At 37.7% G+C, this 20,691-nt stretch overlaps 1 protein-coding gene across 3 annotated transcripts in view; it reads right to left on the bottom strand.

Annotated features, from left to right (window-relative positions):
• Nucleotides 1–730: 730 nt before the first annotated feature.
• The window catches only part of LOC108428407 (A disintegrin and metalloproteinase with thrombospondin motifs 20), a 93,577-nt gene continuing 73,616 nt past the window's right edge, over nt 731–20,691 (bottom strand). For 2 of the 3 annotated variants that reach the window (XM_017699384.2, XM_037543078.1), the window contains 10 exons: nt 11,038–11,205; nt 8,462–8,635; nt 6,813–6,983; nt 6,382–6,591; nt 6,020–6,149; nt 4,744–4,933; nt 4,411–4,544; nt 3,580–3,671; nt 3,327–3,431; nt 731–3,170 (listed from right to left, as the gene is read on the bottom strand). In XM_017699384.2, the coding sequence (XP_017554873.1) occupies nt 3,081–3,170; nt 3,327–3,431; nt 3,580–3,671; nt 4,411–4,544; nt 4,744–4,933; nt 6,020–6,149; nt 6,382–6,591; nt 6,813–6,983; nt 8,462–8,635; nt 11,038–11,205 (1,464 nt within the window). In that variant the 3' untranslated portion in view covers nt 731–3,080. The remainder of the gene's footprint in view (nt 3,171–3,326; nt 3,432–3,579; nt 3,672–4,410; nt 4,545–4,743; nt 4,934–6,019; nt 6,150–6,381; nt 6,592–6,812; nt 6,984–8,461; nt 8,636–11,037; nt 11,206–20,691) is intronic. The other variant, XM_037543077.1, reaches the window with a different exon arrangement.

The following is a 20,691-nucleotide window of genomic DNA, read 5'->3' as shown; positions in this document are numbered from 1 at the left end:
CATTAAAGTCAGCCATTGAGCAGCCAATATTCCCCATGGGGCAATAGCTTATAATATGGCCCATGCAAAGTCTCAATATTAGAGAAGCCTGAACTATTATTAAGTCATCCAGAACTGCTGCCAAATCTTGGGTGGATGCTCAGCCATAAATGGAGGGTGGACCTTTGGACAAGAGCCAAATGGTTTTTAAAAGCAATGTTACAACAATGTACTTTTACTGTTTGGTCTGTTTGCTCCATATACGTGGAACAATAAAGAAAGTTGGCTGTTGACTCGACTGATGGCTTGACTCTAATAGTAGAGCTATACTAGGAACATGCTGCTTTGATCAAAGATACATCATCATAAAAATATGTTTTGACACTACATCAAAATGACTCGTGGTATAGCTGACTTCACTTGGCATAACTGCCTTACTTCAACTGACAGAGCTGCTTTGACTTTGTTAACAAAGACCTTGACCATTACATTACTTGTAATGAAAGAATTATCTCATTCTTTCATGCTGCCACAACAATAGGGCGAGGTAACATTATTTAGACAGCTCAGTGTTAGCTTTTGTAATTGAGACTATGCAGTCACATTCCTTTGCACTGTGGGCTTCATTGTGGTCGAGACTGAAAAGCCACAGAACTGAAGCTACCATACAAAATCAAATATTTTCTAATTATTTTCTTACTTTCTAATTATGCAGTATTTTGCCTGCATGATGAATAGTGACACCACCACCTTCCATAAAAGTGTCGTTTATTTTATTATTCTTTTCAAATCAGAGTTAGTACAGTGGCATGACCTACAGAACTGATCAGATGTCCTTCACTACTACTAAGCAAAGCACCAACAATCATGAATTCAATATAACACTCTATATACTGAACACATACAGGTAAATAGGCCTCTGTAAATCATCTTTGGGTAATATGTGGCTAATGAATCATCATTCATTTCACCACAGTAACCTATACTCATAAAACACATCTGAGATTCAAGTATACATATTAAAAATAATTATATTTAACATGTTACAAAACTTAAATTGTTAATATACCTGTATTTATATAAAAATGATGTTTAAATTTGTACACATTTCATGGCACATAGTGCATCAAGTTTATTTCTGATACAGACCTCATAGTTCAGTTGCCTATCAAAACAACAATAACCAAAGATTGTTAGCTGCTCACAGATTTTCAACAACATTGGTTCTACTGTTCTCTGAATCCAAAATGAGCTGAAATGACATACAAAAGACTTTGGTTGAAGCTCCATTCCAATTTTGTTAATCTCTAAACATTTCAAAAATATAGTTTGCACCAGTAACACATGGAGTACCTATTATGTAGGTGATTATACAAACCTCCAGATCTGTGATGTGTTGAGGCCTTCAAAAAGCTTATTTCAAATGAAATTGCAGTACCTTCCTCCCTAATTTAGAGGTAATTTCAGTAGTAAAAAGCACCGTTATGTCATAATCCTTTACATAGTTAATGGTTACTAACACTTCAAAAATGTAATACCATTTCTGAGAGATACATAGAAATATAATGGTTTGCAATTGGTAGTAGTCATAGTGAAACAACAACGCACATATCTACATATTACAGAATAAATAATGTCAAACATAAATAGTTTAAAACATAATAAAATACATATTATGAATAGCCATGTTTATAAGAGGTAGGGTCAGACTGTTATTATATTACAAGTTAACCAATCTGGATCTAGAATACACATGACTGGGCTAACTTAATTACTTGACTAATTGAAGAAATGTATATAACATTTTGATTGTATAAGTGTTTCAACACTAATACATGACTGGGGTGGCAAGTATTCATCAGAAAAACATGACCTGTATGAACAGTGTGACCATAACTGTGGTCTTCTTCGCTGATTTCGCTAGGCTGATCATCATTCACTTTTCTATTATAGACATTACAGTGATAGATTTGATACAGTGACACAGTGACTTTTACTCCTCAGTAGGATTTTCTTCACAGTGACTTGGAGTGCTCTGCTCATAATGTCCCAGAAGCACTGCTATTACTTGTAATAGACATGCTAGGTAGTTAAGGTGATGTCAACACGATACTTTTAGGGAAGTGGGCCCAAATGAGTGAGACAATGATAAGTTTCAGACATTCACACAAGCAACACAGTTTATGTTATGTACATTTGCACATCAAGCTATTTGCTGTCGTCAGGTTCTTTCCCCTTCCTCATTGAGAACATGTTTAATGAAACAAAAAACATATTAGATTATATCTAACTTCACACTCCTCTCACAGTGATAGTCATCTAGAGAGGGGAGGGTCTTTCAGTAGCTACCTCTTTTTTTTTTTTTTTACTTCTGGCTAAGCCATAGAACAAAACATTTCCACGGTCATCAAAAAAATCCCTTTTAAAGGATATTACTGTTATTACTGTTATTGTCCTAAAGATTGCTAACTTCAGTGAGAACATTTATAATAATAAAAAACAGTCAGTCCTTTATATCACACTAATGTGATCAGCAAAAGAAAATGTCCAAACTCAATAAAAGACTTTTCCTTTTCTGAAAGCTTCTAAAAGCTTTCCCTTGTCTTAAATAGATACTTCAATCAGTTCGTTTGGAAGCTGACATGACTACATTTATGCTATGTTTTCCCTGGGCAAAAACAGTCTGAATACTTGTGTGGTATGAGATGCATCTCTGCTTTAACAGGACGAAAGACCAACCCTGACATTATCGCTGTGGAATTACGAGTCTGTATATCCAGTTTCGGACTCAGCACACACACATTTGGTAGCTAGTAGTGCTTGAAGGAGGTGAGGGTTTGCCTGGATCCAGTGAGCTGGTGTTTATTGGAGGGAAACTTGAACTGTGGCTCATTTTTTCCTGATCATTTTCTGGAGCTGCCAAAAATGGACAGAGGAGGATGCACAGTGGGTGGGACATTCACTGCAAAAATCCAGGCCTCAGCACTCTTGTATGGAGGGCCATATCAGACACTAGTGGCCTTGGTCTATATTTTACATCAGTCAGTTTTTTAGAGGGATAGATACCTCACAGACTCTGCTTGACTAGATTTGAACCTTTTTCATTGGACTTGAACAAGGAGTCCAGCATGTGGATGAGGCAGACACTTTCCACAGAATCCTCCACAGCGTCCATAGATTCTTGTTCCATCCTGCACAAACCAAGGTTAAGGCAAAAGAGGCATATTTAACATTAATTCACTGAATTAAGAAGCATGAGAATGTATGATCCTCCTTATGCCACCATGGTATCAATCTCTTATCTATTAATCACTAGCATGGAAAAAACATTCAGATGCTGTCTTTACCTCTGATCGATGGACTTTGACAGCGACATAGTTACCATGGGAGACCCATTTAGTTGACTCAGCAACTTTCAGTCCCGTTCCAGTGAGATTGATGCTGAACTGACCCTGACAGATGAAAGAAGTGTTTAAAAAAGATCCAGTTTTGCTATAACTGTTGCTCTGAATGAGACCTGGCTCAGACTAGCTGTTCCCAGATGAGCTGTAAAGAGTAATTTCTCCTCCAGTGGTTTAGTGTGAGACTTTCAATTCATACCTGAGGGCATCTGGCAGCACTGTAACAGTCTCCAGCAGTGGCGAAGGGAACAGGATGGCCAAGAAGGGTCTGAGAGAACTGCACATCCGTGGCTGCAGCAAGCAATTAGAGGCAGTACAACATGAGGGGTAAAACACATTTTACTGGATTAAGCAAACTGTAGCACCCAATACAAAATATAATATACTGTGGCCATTTTAAGCAAATGACGTTAAGATAAAAAGCTCAGACAATACTGGACACACACTCCACCACAGATCCCTGAACTTTCTTAGTGTTCATGCTTTTAATTTTCTGCTCTCTCTTTTACTCTGACACTAAGCTTTTGCCTCAGCACCTCCCTATCATCTTGAACATATTATAGATTTTTCCCTCATTTCTTTCTTTCTGACTTTCCAAATGGAGTCTCAGGTTCTGCTTCCACAATTCACATTAATAGCCCTAAACAACTTTGTATACATTTGTCTCTAGATGTGTGAGCTGACACTGAGGGTTTGATCCCCAGGCTCAGATTAAACCAAGACTAAAGGATTTTCAGGGATGATTCACTATTGGCTTTGCAATTTAGTTAAAAATTTTACTTAATCCATTACCTGGAAATCAGTCCTAAATGTCTTACCACTCACATTACTGCATAGACATGCATACACACACATACATGGTTTAATTTTCTAGAAGACAGACAGTGGCAAAATTATTCAAAATATTTATTGAAGAATAAAGAAGCATTTAATTACCTGAATGAATACAGTAAATATAGTGAATCAAATGACAACTGCATGTGGTCTCACTGAAGACAAATGATCAGGTAATCGTTCACTTCTTACTTACTGATTATTCTCATGGTGCTGGGGTCCAGTCTCACTCTATGAAAGACTGTGTAGCCCACTGCAGGGTAGTCATTCCTGCAAGCACAGTCCTGGTGCCTGCTGCCATTAAATGGACAATCGAAGGGGTTGTTTAACCTGGTATTGTGCATTACATGAAAGACAAAATCAGAAAATGATCCTCAGACAATATCAGAAAAGAAAATCTATAAGGTGTTGGAGATGTACATTCGTTTCTTTTTATGTGGTTGGTGATGACAATGGAGGAATTTTGAACCATAAGGCATAACATTTCAAGATGTACACTTAAATAAGACAATAATAAAGTGGGTGATACCTGTATCCATACACCTCTGAGTAGTTGTCAGTTTGGCCACTGCGTAGAGTCACATATTCCTTTGGAAAATTGGTCTGCATTTCTGCACAGTAAATCTGGATAACTCTTGACTTAACTCTGAGGTAATGTTCTCCATCTTTTCTAATGCCTTCTCTCATCTGCAACTCCTTGCAGGTGGAGAACAATTCACCTGAAACATAAGCAAATCACCTTACACTCAGCAAACAAAGCACTTCATAAAAAACTGATTAACAGCAGTGGAGAATTCTACTGAAACGTACTATGTGCATGCACACATCTGTGGAGGTGCCTGCATCTGAATCAGCATGTGTGTGTTCTCACTGTAATATAAACAAGCTAATCTCTCTGCGTTAGTTTCTGGTTTTCTTTTAATATTGTTATTTCCATCTGGACTGAGGCATGTTTTCTCTAATTCCCTGATTGGCATTAATACTTGCCCATTGAACTTTTCCCTCACCCAAGCATATCATTGTAATTTCGCCCAGACCTGACTTGGCAGGAAAAAATACAGCAAAAGGCTCTAGCGGTGTGCCAAAGCCGCATCTAAGCATGCGAAACCAGAGAATGAACCTGCAAATCCTGGCAGCTGGCCTTCCCTGTATTAGGGTCAAACGTGAGGCCCCGTTTGTGAAGTCTAGGCTTCACCAATCAAAAACTTCACACCAACAGGTTTTAGAAGACCCCCTTGACAGCAGGGGCCAGGGTATTTATCGCTTCAAAGACAAATAGCTTCGAGCAAGGTTAAAAGTCGTGGTCTCTACTCTGGATTTTAAAGAAATGAGCTGACTCTCTCAAAACAGAATCAAGTCATGGGATGGCTTTTCAGTGCAGCCAATTTAATGTCATTACATAGCATATTTGTATGTGCATGAACAACAGCCACAGGCAAGACAACCAGAGCAGAACCATGTGCTGGAAAAATTAGGCCAAAACTGCTTTCTGGCTGAGACATGCTTTACAGGGCAAAGGTTTAAGAAGCAATTAAATGTCTCAAAGCAAAAATGCTCTTGCAAAAAAGCAAAAAAGTATTGAATTCTGTCCTGATGCTAAGATAAATGTCACAATTTCGAACATTATCAAGAGATCCAAGTAAATGCACAGCTATTTTATACTGCTTGTGTAATATTTATATATTTTGAGCTTAAAGATTGCATTCTAGTATTGAGCCCAAGGGAAATTAATATGTACCTTTTTAAATTCAAGTGTGGGGGTTGCTCAGATATACTTTTGTGCTGAAGCAGGTAAGAATACTCACATTGCCTTTGTCTGCAGGCTGCCTTGGACTCAGGCTTGCTGGAGAGAGGGCAGTTTTCAGAAGGCAAATGTTTAGCAGTGACACATTGTACCATCCTTTCCATCAACCCAGCACCACAAGTCTGAGAACACTGATGAAAATATGTAAAAAAGGAAATCAATAATAACATATTATATCAATAAATAATCATGGACAGTCTCATAAATACAATTCGAATTGCACACGTTATTATATTGGATAATGTTGGTAGGCATTACTGCTTACACATTGACTAGTAATACCCATAATACATAGAGAAAATTCAGAGACCAGGACAGGTGGTAGAATATGCATAAAACAAATGCATATAGAAATTCACACACTTTGCTCCACGGCCCAGCTTTCCAGTATCCAGGTAGTGGGCACTCTGGGAGTTGGCATGGTTTAGTTTGGGGTGGAAGAGGCTCTGGGCACTCAGTAGGTGAGGCCTGCATGTAAGACTGGGCATCAAACACCTGCAGATCTGATGTAGAGGGCAATGCAGCGCATGACACCATCCTTTGTTGGTAACCTACTCCACAACTCACAGAACACTGAAACATACAAATACATTGTCATTAATACTCACACGCTGCAAGCAATCTTAAACACATAAACAGCACATTTTAAATCCATCCAAATATCCCTGAAGGAGGTTGTAATTTAATGTAACTTGTACATTAAAAGTAGTGAATGACTCTTCTAAAACATCTCAACAGCACTTTTATTGTAGTGACTAAAGCATTGAATAATGATAGTAATATAGGTATGTAACCTGAGTCCATGCTGCAGTTACCCAGACGTACTGACAGGGGGTGCTCAGGCAAGGCTGATGCAAAGCAGGTCTGGATGAAGGGGTGCATAGGCTGTCCAAAACTGGGGTCATCTCCTTATCCACACAGAGCACTGTTCTATGTCTTACACCTTTTCCACATGTAGCATTACACTGGACACACACACACACACACACACACACACACACATATATATATATATATATATATTTGATCCTTGACATTTTGATACTATATTATCAATACTACGTCATGAAAAACTGTAAAATACATTTAATGGTAAACAAAGAGCTGATTTCAAATGACAACCTAACTAATCGTCACCAGTGTTCACAGAAATGTTTCATCACTCTATGAAGGGCTATAAGTTCACTTTGTTCGCCTACTTGACAACTGGCAATGGTTGTTTTTTTTATGCTGACCTGGTACTGGTATTATGGTTTCTCTAATTATGGTCATGATTTTTTGCTGGGGAGGCTGTTCTTACATCAACATACAAGACTTCAAAATTACAGTGCTGTAAAATCAATGAGAGGAGTGACCAGAGGGGGCAGTGTTGTGCTGCTCCTAACCCAGAAACGTCCATCTCTTAACTCAAGTATATTTCTTTAGTAGCTGTCAAGAGGGCAACAAGAAGATCCCTCATATCAAATACTATACATGAGACAAAATGTCTAACAAAATACTTGAAAAGTGAAGAATCATTTCAGGCCCTTGAAAAAAAAAATGCTCCTTTCTAAGAACTTGAAAGCAGAATTTGCACAGTACTTGAGATAATAACATGTCACTAGCAGCCCTTGCTTTTGTTTTCAGCCATAAATGGGCCTCAGGCCATTGTTTTGAGCTTTACAGGACATAAAAGGGGATGAGAAGAAAAAGGAGTATTTTGAAGGTGCCATGACATTTTTCTGTGTAAGCGAGGGACAGATTAAGATCAGCACTTTGATTTCGCTCTGTGACGTATCATCCTAAAGTGATGTTATCATTGAGACTCTCAGCTGGGGAAGGAAAGTGCTGGACTAACTTTACATTTATTCATCTCCAACAATGCATTTAAGAGTTTCTTAAAAATCCTACAGACATGGTATGCTCTCCAGTTTCCTGGAGTAAGAAGTAACTACTAATTCCCAACAATAAAATTACTTTCTGAAATGCTTACACAGAACACTCAAAAGCCTGTGGTATAAGAATTGAAGGCTCAGAGTCATCTGAGTGCTTGTTAGTGTGTGGGCATGAGGAAATAGCTTTGAAGTTCCATGAGGGTAGAGATAAAAGAACACTCATAGAGCATGCTGAGGTGGCCAACCCATGCAAATGTCACATATATAACAGTGAACCCAGGTGGTAAATACTGTCTTGTGGGAATAAATGCATCAAAGGTAAGTGCAAATGAGTGAACCAGATGTGCCTGTGACTGCCATGAGAAAATAAAGGTCCTATCTGAAACAAAATAACATTCATAGGTATGTTGGTGAATGCAGTTACTGGGCCAGTCCAGTTAACTGACTAGATGTGGCAAAATCAAAGTCAACAACAACCGTGTTGCAAGAAAGATCCTCATAACTCCAGAAGAAAAAGAAGCAACCACATGAAATGAAAGCCTACTAAAAAAGACAAGGGGAGTACTCACCTCTGTCCACTCACTGGCTGACCAGGTAAAGTGATGGCAATCTGGGACCAGACAGGGCTGCATGGTGCTAGGACGTATACGGGAATCACACTTCTCTTCTCCCACACGACCTTTGCCTCTGAACCTGCAGTACACCTCACGTGTCTGCACACCAACCCCACAACTGACTGAGCACTGTTAACACACATACCAGTGTGTATATGTTACTAACACAAACATGGAATTTAGCTTCATGAAAGACATATGCGATATGGTATTTTTTCTTTTCTAGTTGCAGGTGGTTGAAGTATGAGAACTGATGAGGTGCATCCTTTCCCTTTACCTTCAAAGGTACAGTTGTTTAGAACAGTTCAACAGACACAGTTACAATCAATATCCATTTCCTCTTAGTTACCTTAAGAGGAGAAGGATCATTTTTAGTAGATCCAGTGTTATGCTTGGGGAGGGGATACGATTTTGAAAGTCATATGCAATGCCATCTGTCCTTTTATGTCATATGAGTACTAAATGCTCAATCCAAAATAGTCTTATATCGTCTTCAGCATCCACATAACACAGTTATTTGTCTCAGCACTAAGCAAGACCCAAAGCTGACGCAAATGTTTTTGTTACATTTAATTTGTATTGTCTGCAAAAGTCCTTTGTTAACATCAGCTGAAATCTTATCTTTTTGAAAGCTGATCTTTTTGAAGTTTCTTTTGTTGTATGCATTGCTAACTCTGCTAACTGTCTATCTGTTTTTCTTTTCATGCATATCATGTCCAACATATATGGATACATACACTTAGTCACATTTTACTTTGCAGTTAAAGCAAGCTTTGGTTTGGAAAGAACACAAATGATGTGGGCTGAAATTTGACCCCAGCACTGTATCTAATCAAAATCGTGAAGATTGAGGAGTTTGGAGCATCACAGTACTATGTAGTCAGAAGGTGGCTGTTACAGATATTATTGTCAAAAAACACATATGATTGTTCTCATAATCATATTTTTTTATTTGTTTACACTTCTCTTTACTCAAAAGTTCTAGCTGTCTGCATCCTATACTCAAAAACTAGCTTTTAAACTTTAGATGTGTTCATCTACAATCAGGAGATGACAATTATGTCAATCTTTAAATGTCATGTTGTACTACTGGCTCCTAGTACAGGCTTTCCTCAAGTGCCTCATCGAAGCACCCTCTAAGTACACAAACTCTGAAAAGGGCACCTCACTCTTCTTGTAGTTTTAACCACTCTAAACCGACCCCCCCTTGGAGAGCTGCAAGGCTGCTGAAAGGCCTTAACGGTGGGCTCTGAGGTTTCTAAAGTTGTCACAGACATAGATGTTAAGATATAAAACATGTCTTTATGCTCTAGTTGTGGATTTCATGGTTTATGGTGGTATGTGGAGGAGGATGATTGCTTCCAGACCAAAGTGGGAAGAGACGGAGGGATGGGGGTCCTCACCGGGGAGTAGGGGATGGCATCAGTGGATCTGGGAGAGCCACTCTGAACCTGCCTCAGCACAGCCAATGAGATTTCACGGTTATTCTCCAAGGGTGGGTATTACTTTGAGCTTAAATAGGACGGCAGTAACTGCTCCACATTCAAACCTGTTCCTTTAACTAGTTCCAGAAGAGGATTTCTCTGTTTATATGTGGCCTCAGGTTGAACTCTTAGAACAAGAGAAATGAACTCCTTCGACGCCACTTGCTTCACCCACATACATATACACACATCGTTTGTTTCTACAGAGCATCCCATGACGGATTGCGTGAGAGAGGTTATAGTAGTTTATTCCTTGTGGTTGGTGATAAATTTGGGATTGTCTTTTGTTTGTGGCTCGCCAGCTGTGTGTATGCATGTGCGTTTCCTGCCTTGACGTGGCAGTTTATTCCAAAAGTGTGTCACCCCCTATGGACTGCAAGACATCTAAAGTGTGCGGTTGGCTCCACGCCTGTGACCTTTTCCTTTCCCCATTCCACACAAACACAACACACATACACACACAGAGTCCTCTTTGTCCAAGTGCAACTGTGTGTGGGGATTCCCTGCTTAGATTTTGGAATTTCATCCAGGAAGTGGGCCAAAAGGTAGATTGCTTTACATTTTATAATTTGATTATAACTCACTGTGTAAAATTTCAGGAAACTAGCAGCAAATATAACTAGATATAGCACACAAATTGTAATAATATGTGGAGTCACTAATCTGACTGTAACACCCAACTTCCTCAGCACTGGCAATATGTGGTTTCTCCAAAACTGTATCTTTATCTTAATGCTAAATTATCAGAAATTATTATTTACAGGAGGACTTCCAGTTCCATTTTTAACAGTACCCTGGCACATGAAGGGAACAGCTAAATTTTACTATTTATTCTGATTACCAAAACATGCATGCACATCCATGTTTACCACAGTAAAACCTACCAGCATGTAGTACTGGTTCTGTGCGCTTAAGCAAATTCTTTCTGCAGTAAGATGATGCAATGCTGTAGTACCATGTCATATATCTGTGTAAAAGGTCAATGACTGTGCCATTGTGTTCCAGTAGGACATTCAAATAGCTATTAGTGACTATGGTAATACACACCGCTCTCCACTTGTTCTTCTTCCAGCTGGGACACGGTCCCATCCTGCAAAGCTTGTGTGTACTGGGACGGGTAAGATGAGCACACTGCTCTTCCTTCGTCTGGGTCTGGTTGTGGTAAAGACACACAAGTTCTCTCTGCTTGGTCCCCTTGCCACAGGTCACAGAGCACTGTGAATGAGAAAAACATGGGCGTCAGATGGCCTGTGTTTACAAGTCTTAACTGCAAGAATTCATTCTTAATACAAGAACAAATTCTTAATTCAAGGCTTAATTTGGATTTTTTGCTCAGATCTAAACATTATGCCTTTAACTGAACAGACCACTGTCCTGAAAGGACCAGCATATGCACATTTTTATCAAGTTAGCCGCATCTGACCCACATGCTGGATGATGACGGCAGTGACATGAGCATGCGCAGGAAAGTGTGACGAACAAAAAAAATCCACATGAATTCCAGTCTGACCACTGTCGCTGAGCCATTTTAACCCTGTAATGTGAACACAACCATCGAAGCACAGGTAGAGCGCATAGTTCTTAAGACTTGCATGTAACAACGTAACGTGAACAGAAAGCATGCACTTGCAAAGAGCTTAGTGTCTAACTGCACCCTAAAGCCTCCAAATTATCCCAACCACACGCCTGCTATTTAGGATCTAAAACAAAACACAAAGTCTAAATACTGGGCATTAAATACCATGGGTGAGAACAGATCTTTCTGATACCACTCTCCCTGTACTTGAAATCTTTCATTTTTTCCCAGTGGTATGGCTGTTCCCCCCTTTTGAGTTGATATAATCTGTCTAACCACATGTTATATAGAGCTTGCAGCTTTTAGACTTTAGGAATGTGCAAATAGTCATTCTCTATTCACTTCATTAAGCTATTTTTTACCCCACTCATCCTTAAAAGAGGTAACCTTCTACTTACTATGTGTTGTGGACAGATGGTTTAAAATCAAACAAGTGTGTGTGTGCATATGGGAAAGTCAAAGGCGAGAGAGAGGCCTCAGTGCAGACAATCATCTGGTTTCAATAAACATCACTAAAACACAAGTTTCTCAGAAAAATCTAACGAATCAACACAGGAACCTCAAGGAGAAGCTTCAGGCCTCTTTCCTGAGCCTGTAAATGAAAATGCCCTTTCTACGTTCAGAGCAATTAAAGAACAGTGAATTCTCCAACCCTGCAAACCCCTGTCACAGGGCCAGAATAAAATATTGATTGAGTACATTTACCAACCTAGAAGATAAACGGCATTGTTTTTATTGCTTAGATTGTTCTCAGACTGTTAAATAATTGCAGTGTCATGTATGTTCATATCTCTTTACACCAGAAGTTATCAGATGAAACTATACTCCATTGTCGACTGTCAAACATCCAATATTTAGCTTACATTTAAAAATAACAAAACAGTGTAGTTTAAGTAAGCTGAGGGCTTTACATCTCAATTGTTGGATGTTTCAGAGAATTAAAAAGGCACAAAGAAGAGTTCTGCCAATAAGCTGATGTTACAATAAATGACCTTGAGCCACAAAAGTACTCATTAAACCTTTTTCAAACAGAGCACACCAGGAAGACTGAGTCAGTCTCTCTTTCACACACATGCACAAACACTACAGATATCAATCACAAACATGGTAATTATGGAGGCATGTTAAACACAGGGCTTGAGTTTGCTGACAGAGAACATCAAAGTGTGTTGTGCTAACCACCTGATGCTGAACATGCAGGTAGAAAGAGCAGGAGACCATGATAGCACTCCTCTACTCCTCAAGGAGAGGCATAGACCAGGACTGCATGGGGGGGGGGCTAAGCCCCTCCTCACTGCTGTAACAGAGTGAAAGACGAGAAGAGGAAAGAGAGAGAGAAGAAAGGCAGAAATCACAGCCATACAGAGTAGTGAGGGAGCAGTGCTCGTTGTGTGACGGGGAGAGCATGGGTGCAAGGCAGTGAGCTCCCCTCATTCACTCATCAAACTCATCCGTTACACATTAGGTAATCAGAGCTGGGAGCATGGATTGTTGGAGCAGAGGATGGCTTCACCTCCACAGGCAGAGAACAGAAGAGTGCAAAAGAAAATCTGCACCGCATAGTCTGTGTCCTAAAGGTAGGTGAGATTCATACATTATAAAGGAAATACCTAGTAGCACTTAATATTTTCCAGAACAGCAACAGGAAGAGGACATGCTGAGCATGGGAAAAAATGAGAGGACAGAAATACTAAGGATACTGAGACATAGGTATTGCTATCACGATAAAGAAAATTCACATCAGTGTATCATTTAAAACAAATATTAAGAGGTGCTAAGTTTAAGAAGATCTTGGGCGAAAAATCTGGACAATATTCTTTTTAAATAGTAGACTCCGGAGATATATGGTCATTTCAATTGATTTTAACTAAAGACACAGCTGTGTGGACAGTTAATCTAACCTTACTTTCAATGCTCCTATTTTCATTTTACAATTTTAAATGATTTACACTTACAGACTTATATGTAATGCATAATATTCTGTGCAACTATAGTTTCAAAACAGCAATCAAACTCATGAGTAAACCAGCCAGTTCAAAATATGTTTTAGGCCAGAATCATGTAATACTTTCATCACTGTAGCTAGTAATTTTCTGTGGGGTAGCTTTAAATGCTTTGGACATCTGCTTCCTGTCACCACCATTACGAATTATCCTAACTGTAAGCTTCTCTCCAATGGGGCAAACCACTACATAAACCACTTTGTCTACATCAAAATAATTTAATACTGCAGACTTTTGTCTGTTGCAGAATTTCTGTTTAATAGGAAATATTTTATGATAAAGTCTGGCTTTGCTTTGGCTTCATCCCAGTGCTCCCATCTGTACTTTTATCGATACAACACAGCATAAATCGTCAATGCTTCTGAGAAAGAAGAAACACTAGATAGATACATTTTTTTACATACAGCTTATAGTCTGAGTGTGCTTAGCTTTCAAAAGTTCTTCCATCTGTTCATTGTGCTGACCCTCCAAGCCTTATTAAATGCCAAAAACGTCATATCTTCCATGCAAGTTACGTGATTCTTTCCACACAATTTTACACAAAATCAATGTGTAATTAAAGCCACAACATAATTATAAGCAAGACTGTGTCTGTCTTTGTGCTAGAGCAATATTACAATTTGGAGCACTTTCCATAAGCGTGCAGGGTGTTCCCAGTCTGCTGTGTGTATGTTTACCTGGCTGCACTGTGATGATAATTAATATATGCTGTTGATTTTCAGGTAAATGTATGACTCCTAACCAATATATGCAAGACTGAGTACGTACAGATGTTGGAAATCAATAACACTACATAGTGAAGAAATAGCTAGAGTTGGTGACATGTATACAAGAGACAGAAGCTCTTAAAGATTACAGCAAATCATTCACATAATCCCAAGCTACACTACAGCTTACACTATTGCAGTAAGGCTAAGATATCAAAGGCCAAAAACAACACACAATAACTAACCTTTTATGAGTGAATTGGTTTTATGTACACTAACTGTTGTAGTTATATGTGTTGGACAGGATGGACATGTTCCAACAAGACTAAATATAAAACATACAAAACTGTAAATTGCATATATGAATCTGAAGAAAAATGTAATTACAAAAGTGATGTGTCAAAAAGCAGTATACTATGTTACTATGTCAAGGTCTTCTTTTGCAGGAGGAACAAAACGCCATGCTAAATTAAGACCAGTCAACGTGGCAGCAGCTGGTAAGAATGGTGCATTTGTGGAGCAAAGTGTCAGGGAGAGCCTCAAAGATCACACAACTCTTAAACAGCCAAAGTGATCAGATCAGAGTCTGAATATGTCACAGAGATTCATTCCAATGGACAACTCATTTACCTTGCACTAAAAATATGTAAACAGTAATGTGAGTTTTGTGACAGAAGAAAGCAAACTGCTTACATGCTTAACAAGTCAATGAAAATATGAAAATGTATCTGTAAGAATGACTTCTGTCATTTTACTTGTCATTTACTTATATGAAGCATTTAAGGTGAAATATGGAAAGGATGTGTTCAAATATAAAAGTCCCCAACCGTCTGCAAAGATAAACTCTGTATGCATATGCCACCACAAAGATGACAGCAGATACATTATTTCATATCCTGAAACACTCAGCTAGAGCATATTTCCAACTTTAGATTTAAAAGGTAGAAGAGCCCATAATGGTGAATTTTGGCCACTGTTTAGAATTACAGATACATGCTAAACATGACACACAATCCTGAAGGTGTTCACTCATTTTCTGGTATATTTAGTTTTCAACCCCTGAGGAACCAAATTAGCTGTAACAACATACAACATCTCCATTCACACAAGAATTAACAAATTTCCAAGAGTGAAACAAATCAATGCTGCATACTATGTAGCAATACTACACTCAGACCTCATTGGGTACAGAGTACACGTGAGGGGTATCTGTACCCAATGAGGTCTGAGTGTAGTTGCATGTTCAAAGGTTGCCAAACTAAGGATTTTTTCCCCTATAAGCTTCTATCTGAACACAGAGCAGGCAGATTTGTGCTCTGGTGTGAGGGCTTGCTGAAGCCTAACACCTGCTCCATGTGTGACTCATTAACACATTCCTCCAAGCTAAGCATACTTTGTTTACTTTGTCTCATTTTATGGACACATGACAGGGATGTGCTTTTCAGTGCCACTGCATTACATTTATAGCATTTGGCAAACGCTCTTATCCAGAGTGACTTACAATTTGATCATTTTTACACAGGTAGGCAAAGGTGGCGTTTAGGAGTCTTGCCCAAGGACTCTTGCTGGTATAGTGTAGGGTGTTTGCCCAGGCAGGGATTGAACCCCAGCCTACAGCGTGGAAGGCAGAGATGTTACCCACTACACTACACCAACTCATCAGGATGGTATACTTACTGAGCCAAATTTATTGCAATGGCTCAGGTACGATGCACAAGCTACGCTGGACTGAAAGTTACAAACTGTTTGCGAATACTACGGCATGATTAGTTGTACATTCTGTTGTTGATAAATTATACATAACATACTGTGCATAGATATGTCTAGAAGTAAAGAATGATTTTCAAAGCATACTGAGTTTAGGTACATATCATTTTTCTTTGATGCTGAAATTCAGACATGAACGACTGCCTGAAATAACCTGAAATAATTTATATGAAGAGTTGGAGCTTTAATGCTTAACATTTTTATTATTGTTAACCCTCTAAAAGATACATATAGAAAGCCACCAATGTACTTTCCTAGAATACAACAAGCAAGACATTGTGTGCATGACCCAAGCATTTTTATTTTCCTAGAATGCACAAGCTGATCTACACTGGAGACTGTGTTACTCATGTAACAGGTTTGGAAAATTAATACTGACGAGCACTCTCAAACACAGATATTCTGGAATTTCCTCTCCATCTGTGCACCAGTCACCCTACATCCAGCTCAAGTAAAAACAGACCAGACTGGCAGGTAATAGTGGAGCATATGTAGACTACGACTAAAGGAAAGAGGTAGGTATAAACACCAACAGTAATCAAATCACATCTATTACTGTAAAACAATTCACTGCTCCATAAAAAGTGTATTCTATGAAAACGGACAATTTGAAACCCTGGTAGTAAAAGAAATTAGTCTATAGTAACCACTTACTGACAGTAGTTTGTTGCGCATGTATTAACCACAGAATGAACACAAGTGTAAAAAAGTCCAGAAAGTTTAAAATAACTGAAATATCAATGTTCTGTAAAATTGGAACAATGACAGATGTTGAGGAAACTGCTCAAATAATGGTTAACAACATTTAAAAGGAGCTGTCAACTCAATTGCAAATGTTAAAAGTAGCTCAATGACCTCCTACGATATGTGACTTGATCATTATCCAATGTCCTAGAATGTAATTCAAATGAAATTAAAATCTAAAAGCTAAATTCTCTGCCAGATCAGGACTGCTATATTAACAATCACAGGGCAGCAGCCTTTTTTTTTTACTTTAATTTTTTTACTTTTGTTTTCTGGCAGAAGCTGGACTTTGAATTTCTAAGAGGTATGAGATTACAAGAGTAAAGATATATTTCATGAGGAATGACTACAGTAATAGTGGTGGTAAGTGATTATGATTAACATAAGCAGAAATGTATACAATCAACATGTTAGCATTTAAGAAATTATAGAAATATGACAAGGTGGCTGTAATAGGTGACACATCATTGAAGCAAAATAAGCCTTTGTTGGCTAAAGCAGACAATCCAACACATTATGCAGAAAAACATAATTTACTATCACTCTCTGCCTGGTAGCTTAACAATTAGCAAACCATTAACAATAGACAAACTTTCCTCAAAACCCCTCAAGCATACAAGATTTTTCATTTCAGTGCAGATTTAAAAAATATGTTGTTATTTCAGTTTCATTAAAATTTTCACAAGTTATAAATCTTTTTTTCACAAGGCATAAATCTCTCTTTCGGGGGTTTTCGAAAGTCAGCAAAGGTAATATCTGTAACCCTCAAAACCCTGTTTAAGATTTTTCATTTAAGCTTCAATAAAGCACCATTGTCTGCTTTAAGAAACATTTGAAAATATATTCTTTACATTAGCATTCAATTAAAATTCTACCTCTCTTTGGTATTTCTTTTTAACTTGATCTGTCATTGTTTTGTCTATTACTGTAAAACAATCACCTGTCTGTGAAGCACTTTTAGGTGCCAACGAAATGAAAAATGCTCTATAAATAAAGATATTATTGTTGTTGTTGTTGTTATCATTGTCGTTTTATTATCTATTTGTTTAAAAAAAGGTGATTTCACTAGCCTGCAGTCAAGCCAGTAGATAGTGGCTTGCCCAAAGCAAGGACACATCAAAATGTCAAAGCCTGGATTTTAAGTTTCAACATATTGCCAGATGGTCAAGACTTTATTTTTATAAGTTCTGCTTCTGATCACAGGATGAGCCACACATAGCTTAGGATAAACATTTCCAAGCTCTAGTCTCACTTACCCTAGTCATATTCTACTCCAAGCTTCAAAGGCACAGAAAGTAAGCCTCACTTTTTAACACACAACAAAGCCATTCTGACCTACATAAGCCTGACCAATGGTGTTACTATGATGATAAACAAATATATATATTTATTCTAAGCACTAAAGGCTAGACTGTATTAGACAAGTTAGCATGGTCATTTGCATTCCATTACAGATCAATTGATGTTTATTAGATTATCTCCATTACTGATTCCATTAAGAATCCTAAAATTCATGTACCAAACCTCATCTGGATTTTTCATCTGAAAGGTCTGCTATTGTGTATGCTTTTGTCATTTGTTGTTTTAAACTGAATACTGGTATGCCATCATTTTAGCTGAATCTCCTACTAATCTACAACAAAGGCACACCCAGTAAGATTTTCTAAAAAGAGTAAAACTGAAATGTAGAGAGAAAAGCGATTCATGATTTTTATGACTGTTTTCTCATATCATAGTGCAACATAATAAGGCATGTCTGAAGCTGAAAAAGGTTTAGTTACTGCAGGTGCCTAAAATCCTTTATTGTTCATTGTTATGAATTCTGTAAATTGCTTAATGTTGTTTTTTAAATTACTGAATCCCATGAACTATGTCCTAGAAATACTGTGCCAGAACAATGTCAGAAGCAAGGACCAGAATTAAAAATTGCTACTAATAATGTGCTTACTGCAGACCGTCAGACATGCTGGTAGAATTTGAAAACACAAGCCTGTCAGCCTGTGATGACACATTGCAGTTGTATCTTCTGTGCCAACTCAACTAATGTGGATTTCATTTCAGCTAGCAAAACAAGTTTGCGGCTGCTCACGTCACTTATTTATTGACTGTTGTATTTTAATATGTGCCATGTTGTAAATTATGTATATGTATGTATGACTTTGAGAAACTACACTGAATAATGTTTCCTTTTCTTTTTACTAGACTTTATATCAGGCATATGGTCTTACTTAATACACAAATATTATACATATGGTAACTTTAAGAGTTGCAAATGAAACTGTTTGAACAGTTCTTGATTGTGTAATTAGTCAGAACGACAATAAAATCCAGCAGTTTTTTTCCCTTTTATCCCACGCCAAGTGAATAATGAAGATCTAAGTATGGCACGCTATGTTGTTAAAAATAAGACACTATAATCACCACAGCAATGAAAGCTGAATTTGTTTCCAAGGTAAGTCTTAAACTGTACAAATGCCAATTTAAAAAAGCAATTTCGCTGAACTTTCACTAAAACTAATCTTTCTTTTGTTTTTCTAGAATAATACCACACACATCAGTTTCATGAACTTATGTACATACAAGCTCTATATTACCTCTGTGATTATTGTGATAGTGGCCAGTTTCATAACTATTTAAAAAGCGACTGAAATGTAACTGAAATGTAATTGAACTGCCATTAGATCAACATGCTTCTGACTTGGGTAAGTCCAGCTGGTACTGTGTGAAAAGTGAAAGGTCGAGAGACCTTTGTGCTACTATGGCAAACACTGTCTTAAAAGACATTGTTATACAATATTACACACAAAGGCTTATTTTCTTCCTCATGTCCCAGACAGACCATAAACCTCCAATACACATGACGCTCGGTAAGGGATGTGACTTTTTTAATACATCACACAGATTTCACAAATCTGGAACAAAAACTGCTTGTGCTTCCATTTCTCTGTCCTTTTTGACTTTGAAAGACTACTTTGTTGATACGAATTCATTACAGTATTTGCTGCATGTTGTCTGTCCACATTAGATCAGTCACTGAAATTAATACCTGTTTTATACATAATTAAGTTATAAAAATGGTTTAGATATCTTACGATGCTTTGTGTTGTCAGATATTTTGACACACTATTATTCAATCAATTAAATACAACCTCTTATGTTACATTACAGGAAGCCTTTGTTTATTGTATTTTAATTTATTATGTACAAGGCATAAATACATAAAATCATTGAAACAAAGCCTATTTAATCTTTTTTTTAACAATTCACCTAAAGTTGTAATTAATTTCTAACACATTTTTCAAATAGTGGACGTCCTTGGAGGAAAGCTGGAGTTTAACACTGTGTATGTCCCTTAGGGTATGACTATGTTGTATCAAAGAGTGATACACTTTTTACACTTTTATACTTTTTATATACATAGATCTTTCCAGTATTCATGTATAATATCATTGAAGTGAAAGCAATCTGTGTTGAGTCTCTGTCCAAATGCATTACAGAGGGCCTAATTAGACAAATCATGCCCAGATGTACCAACTAATACCAAAGCTTGATTTGCATTTGATATATTTTGTCTGGGGGGTCCACAAAGTAAACTGATTAAAAGCATTATAAACTTTTTCCTAATTTGCAAATGGGAGCCTGCATCATATTTGTTTGTTTTAAGGTTTGTGCTGTAGCACGTGTCCATTACTTTTTGATTAAGATATTTCAGAACAATAAAAAAACAAAACCAAAGTGCATCTTAAGTGCTACCATGCACCTTTTGCAGTCTATAAGTCTCTTGACTCATTATGGACCCTGCTGCACACTGTTCAATTTATTCCAAATTGTAGCTTTTAACAAAAGTATCATTTGTGATATGGTCAAAGGGACAATATTCTTGAATTCTATTCCAATGATGGCA

This window comes from Pygocentrus nattereri, chromosome 11 (assembly GCF_015220715.1).
Source record: "Pygocentrus nattereri isolate fPygNat1 chromosome 11, fPygNat1.pri, whole genome shotgun sequence".
In the NCBI taxonomy this organism is placed as follows: Eukaryota; Metazoa; Chordata; class Actinopteri; order Characiformes; family Serrasalmidae; genus Pygocentrus; species Pygocentrus nattereri.
Note: the sequence above shows the minus strand (reverse complement) of the source record. Positions and strands in the feature narration are given on the sequence as shown.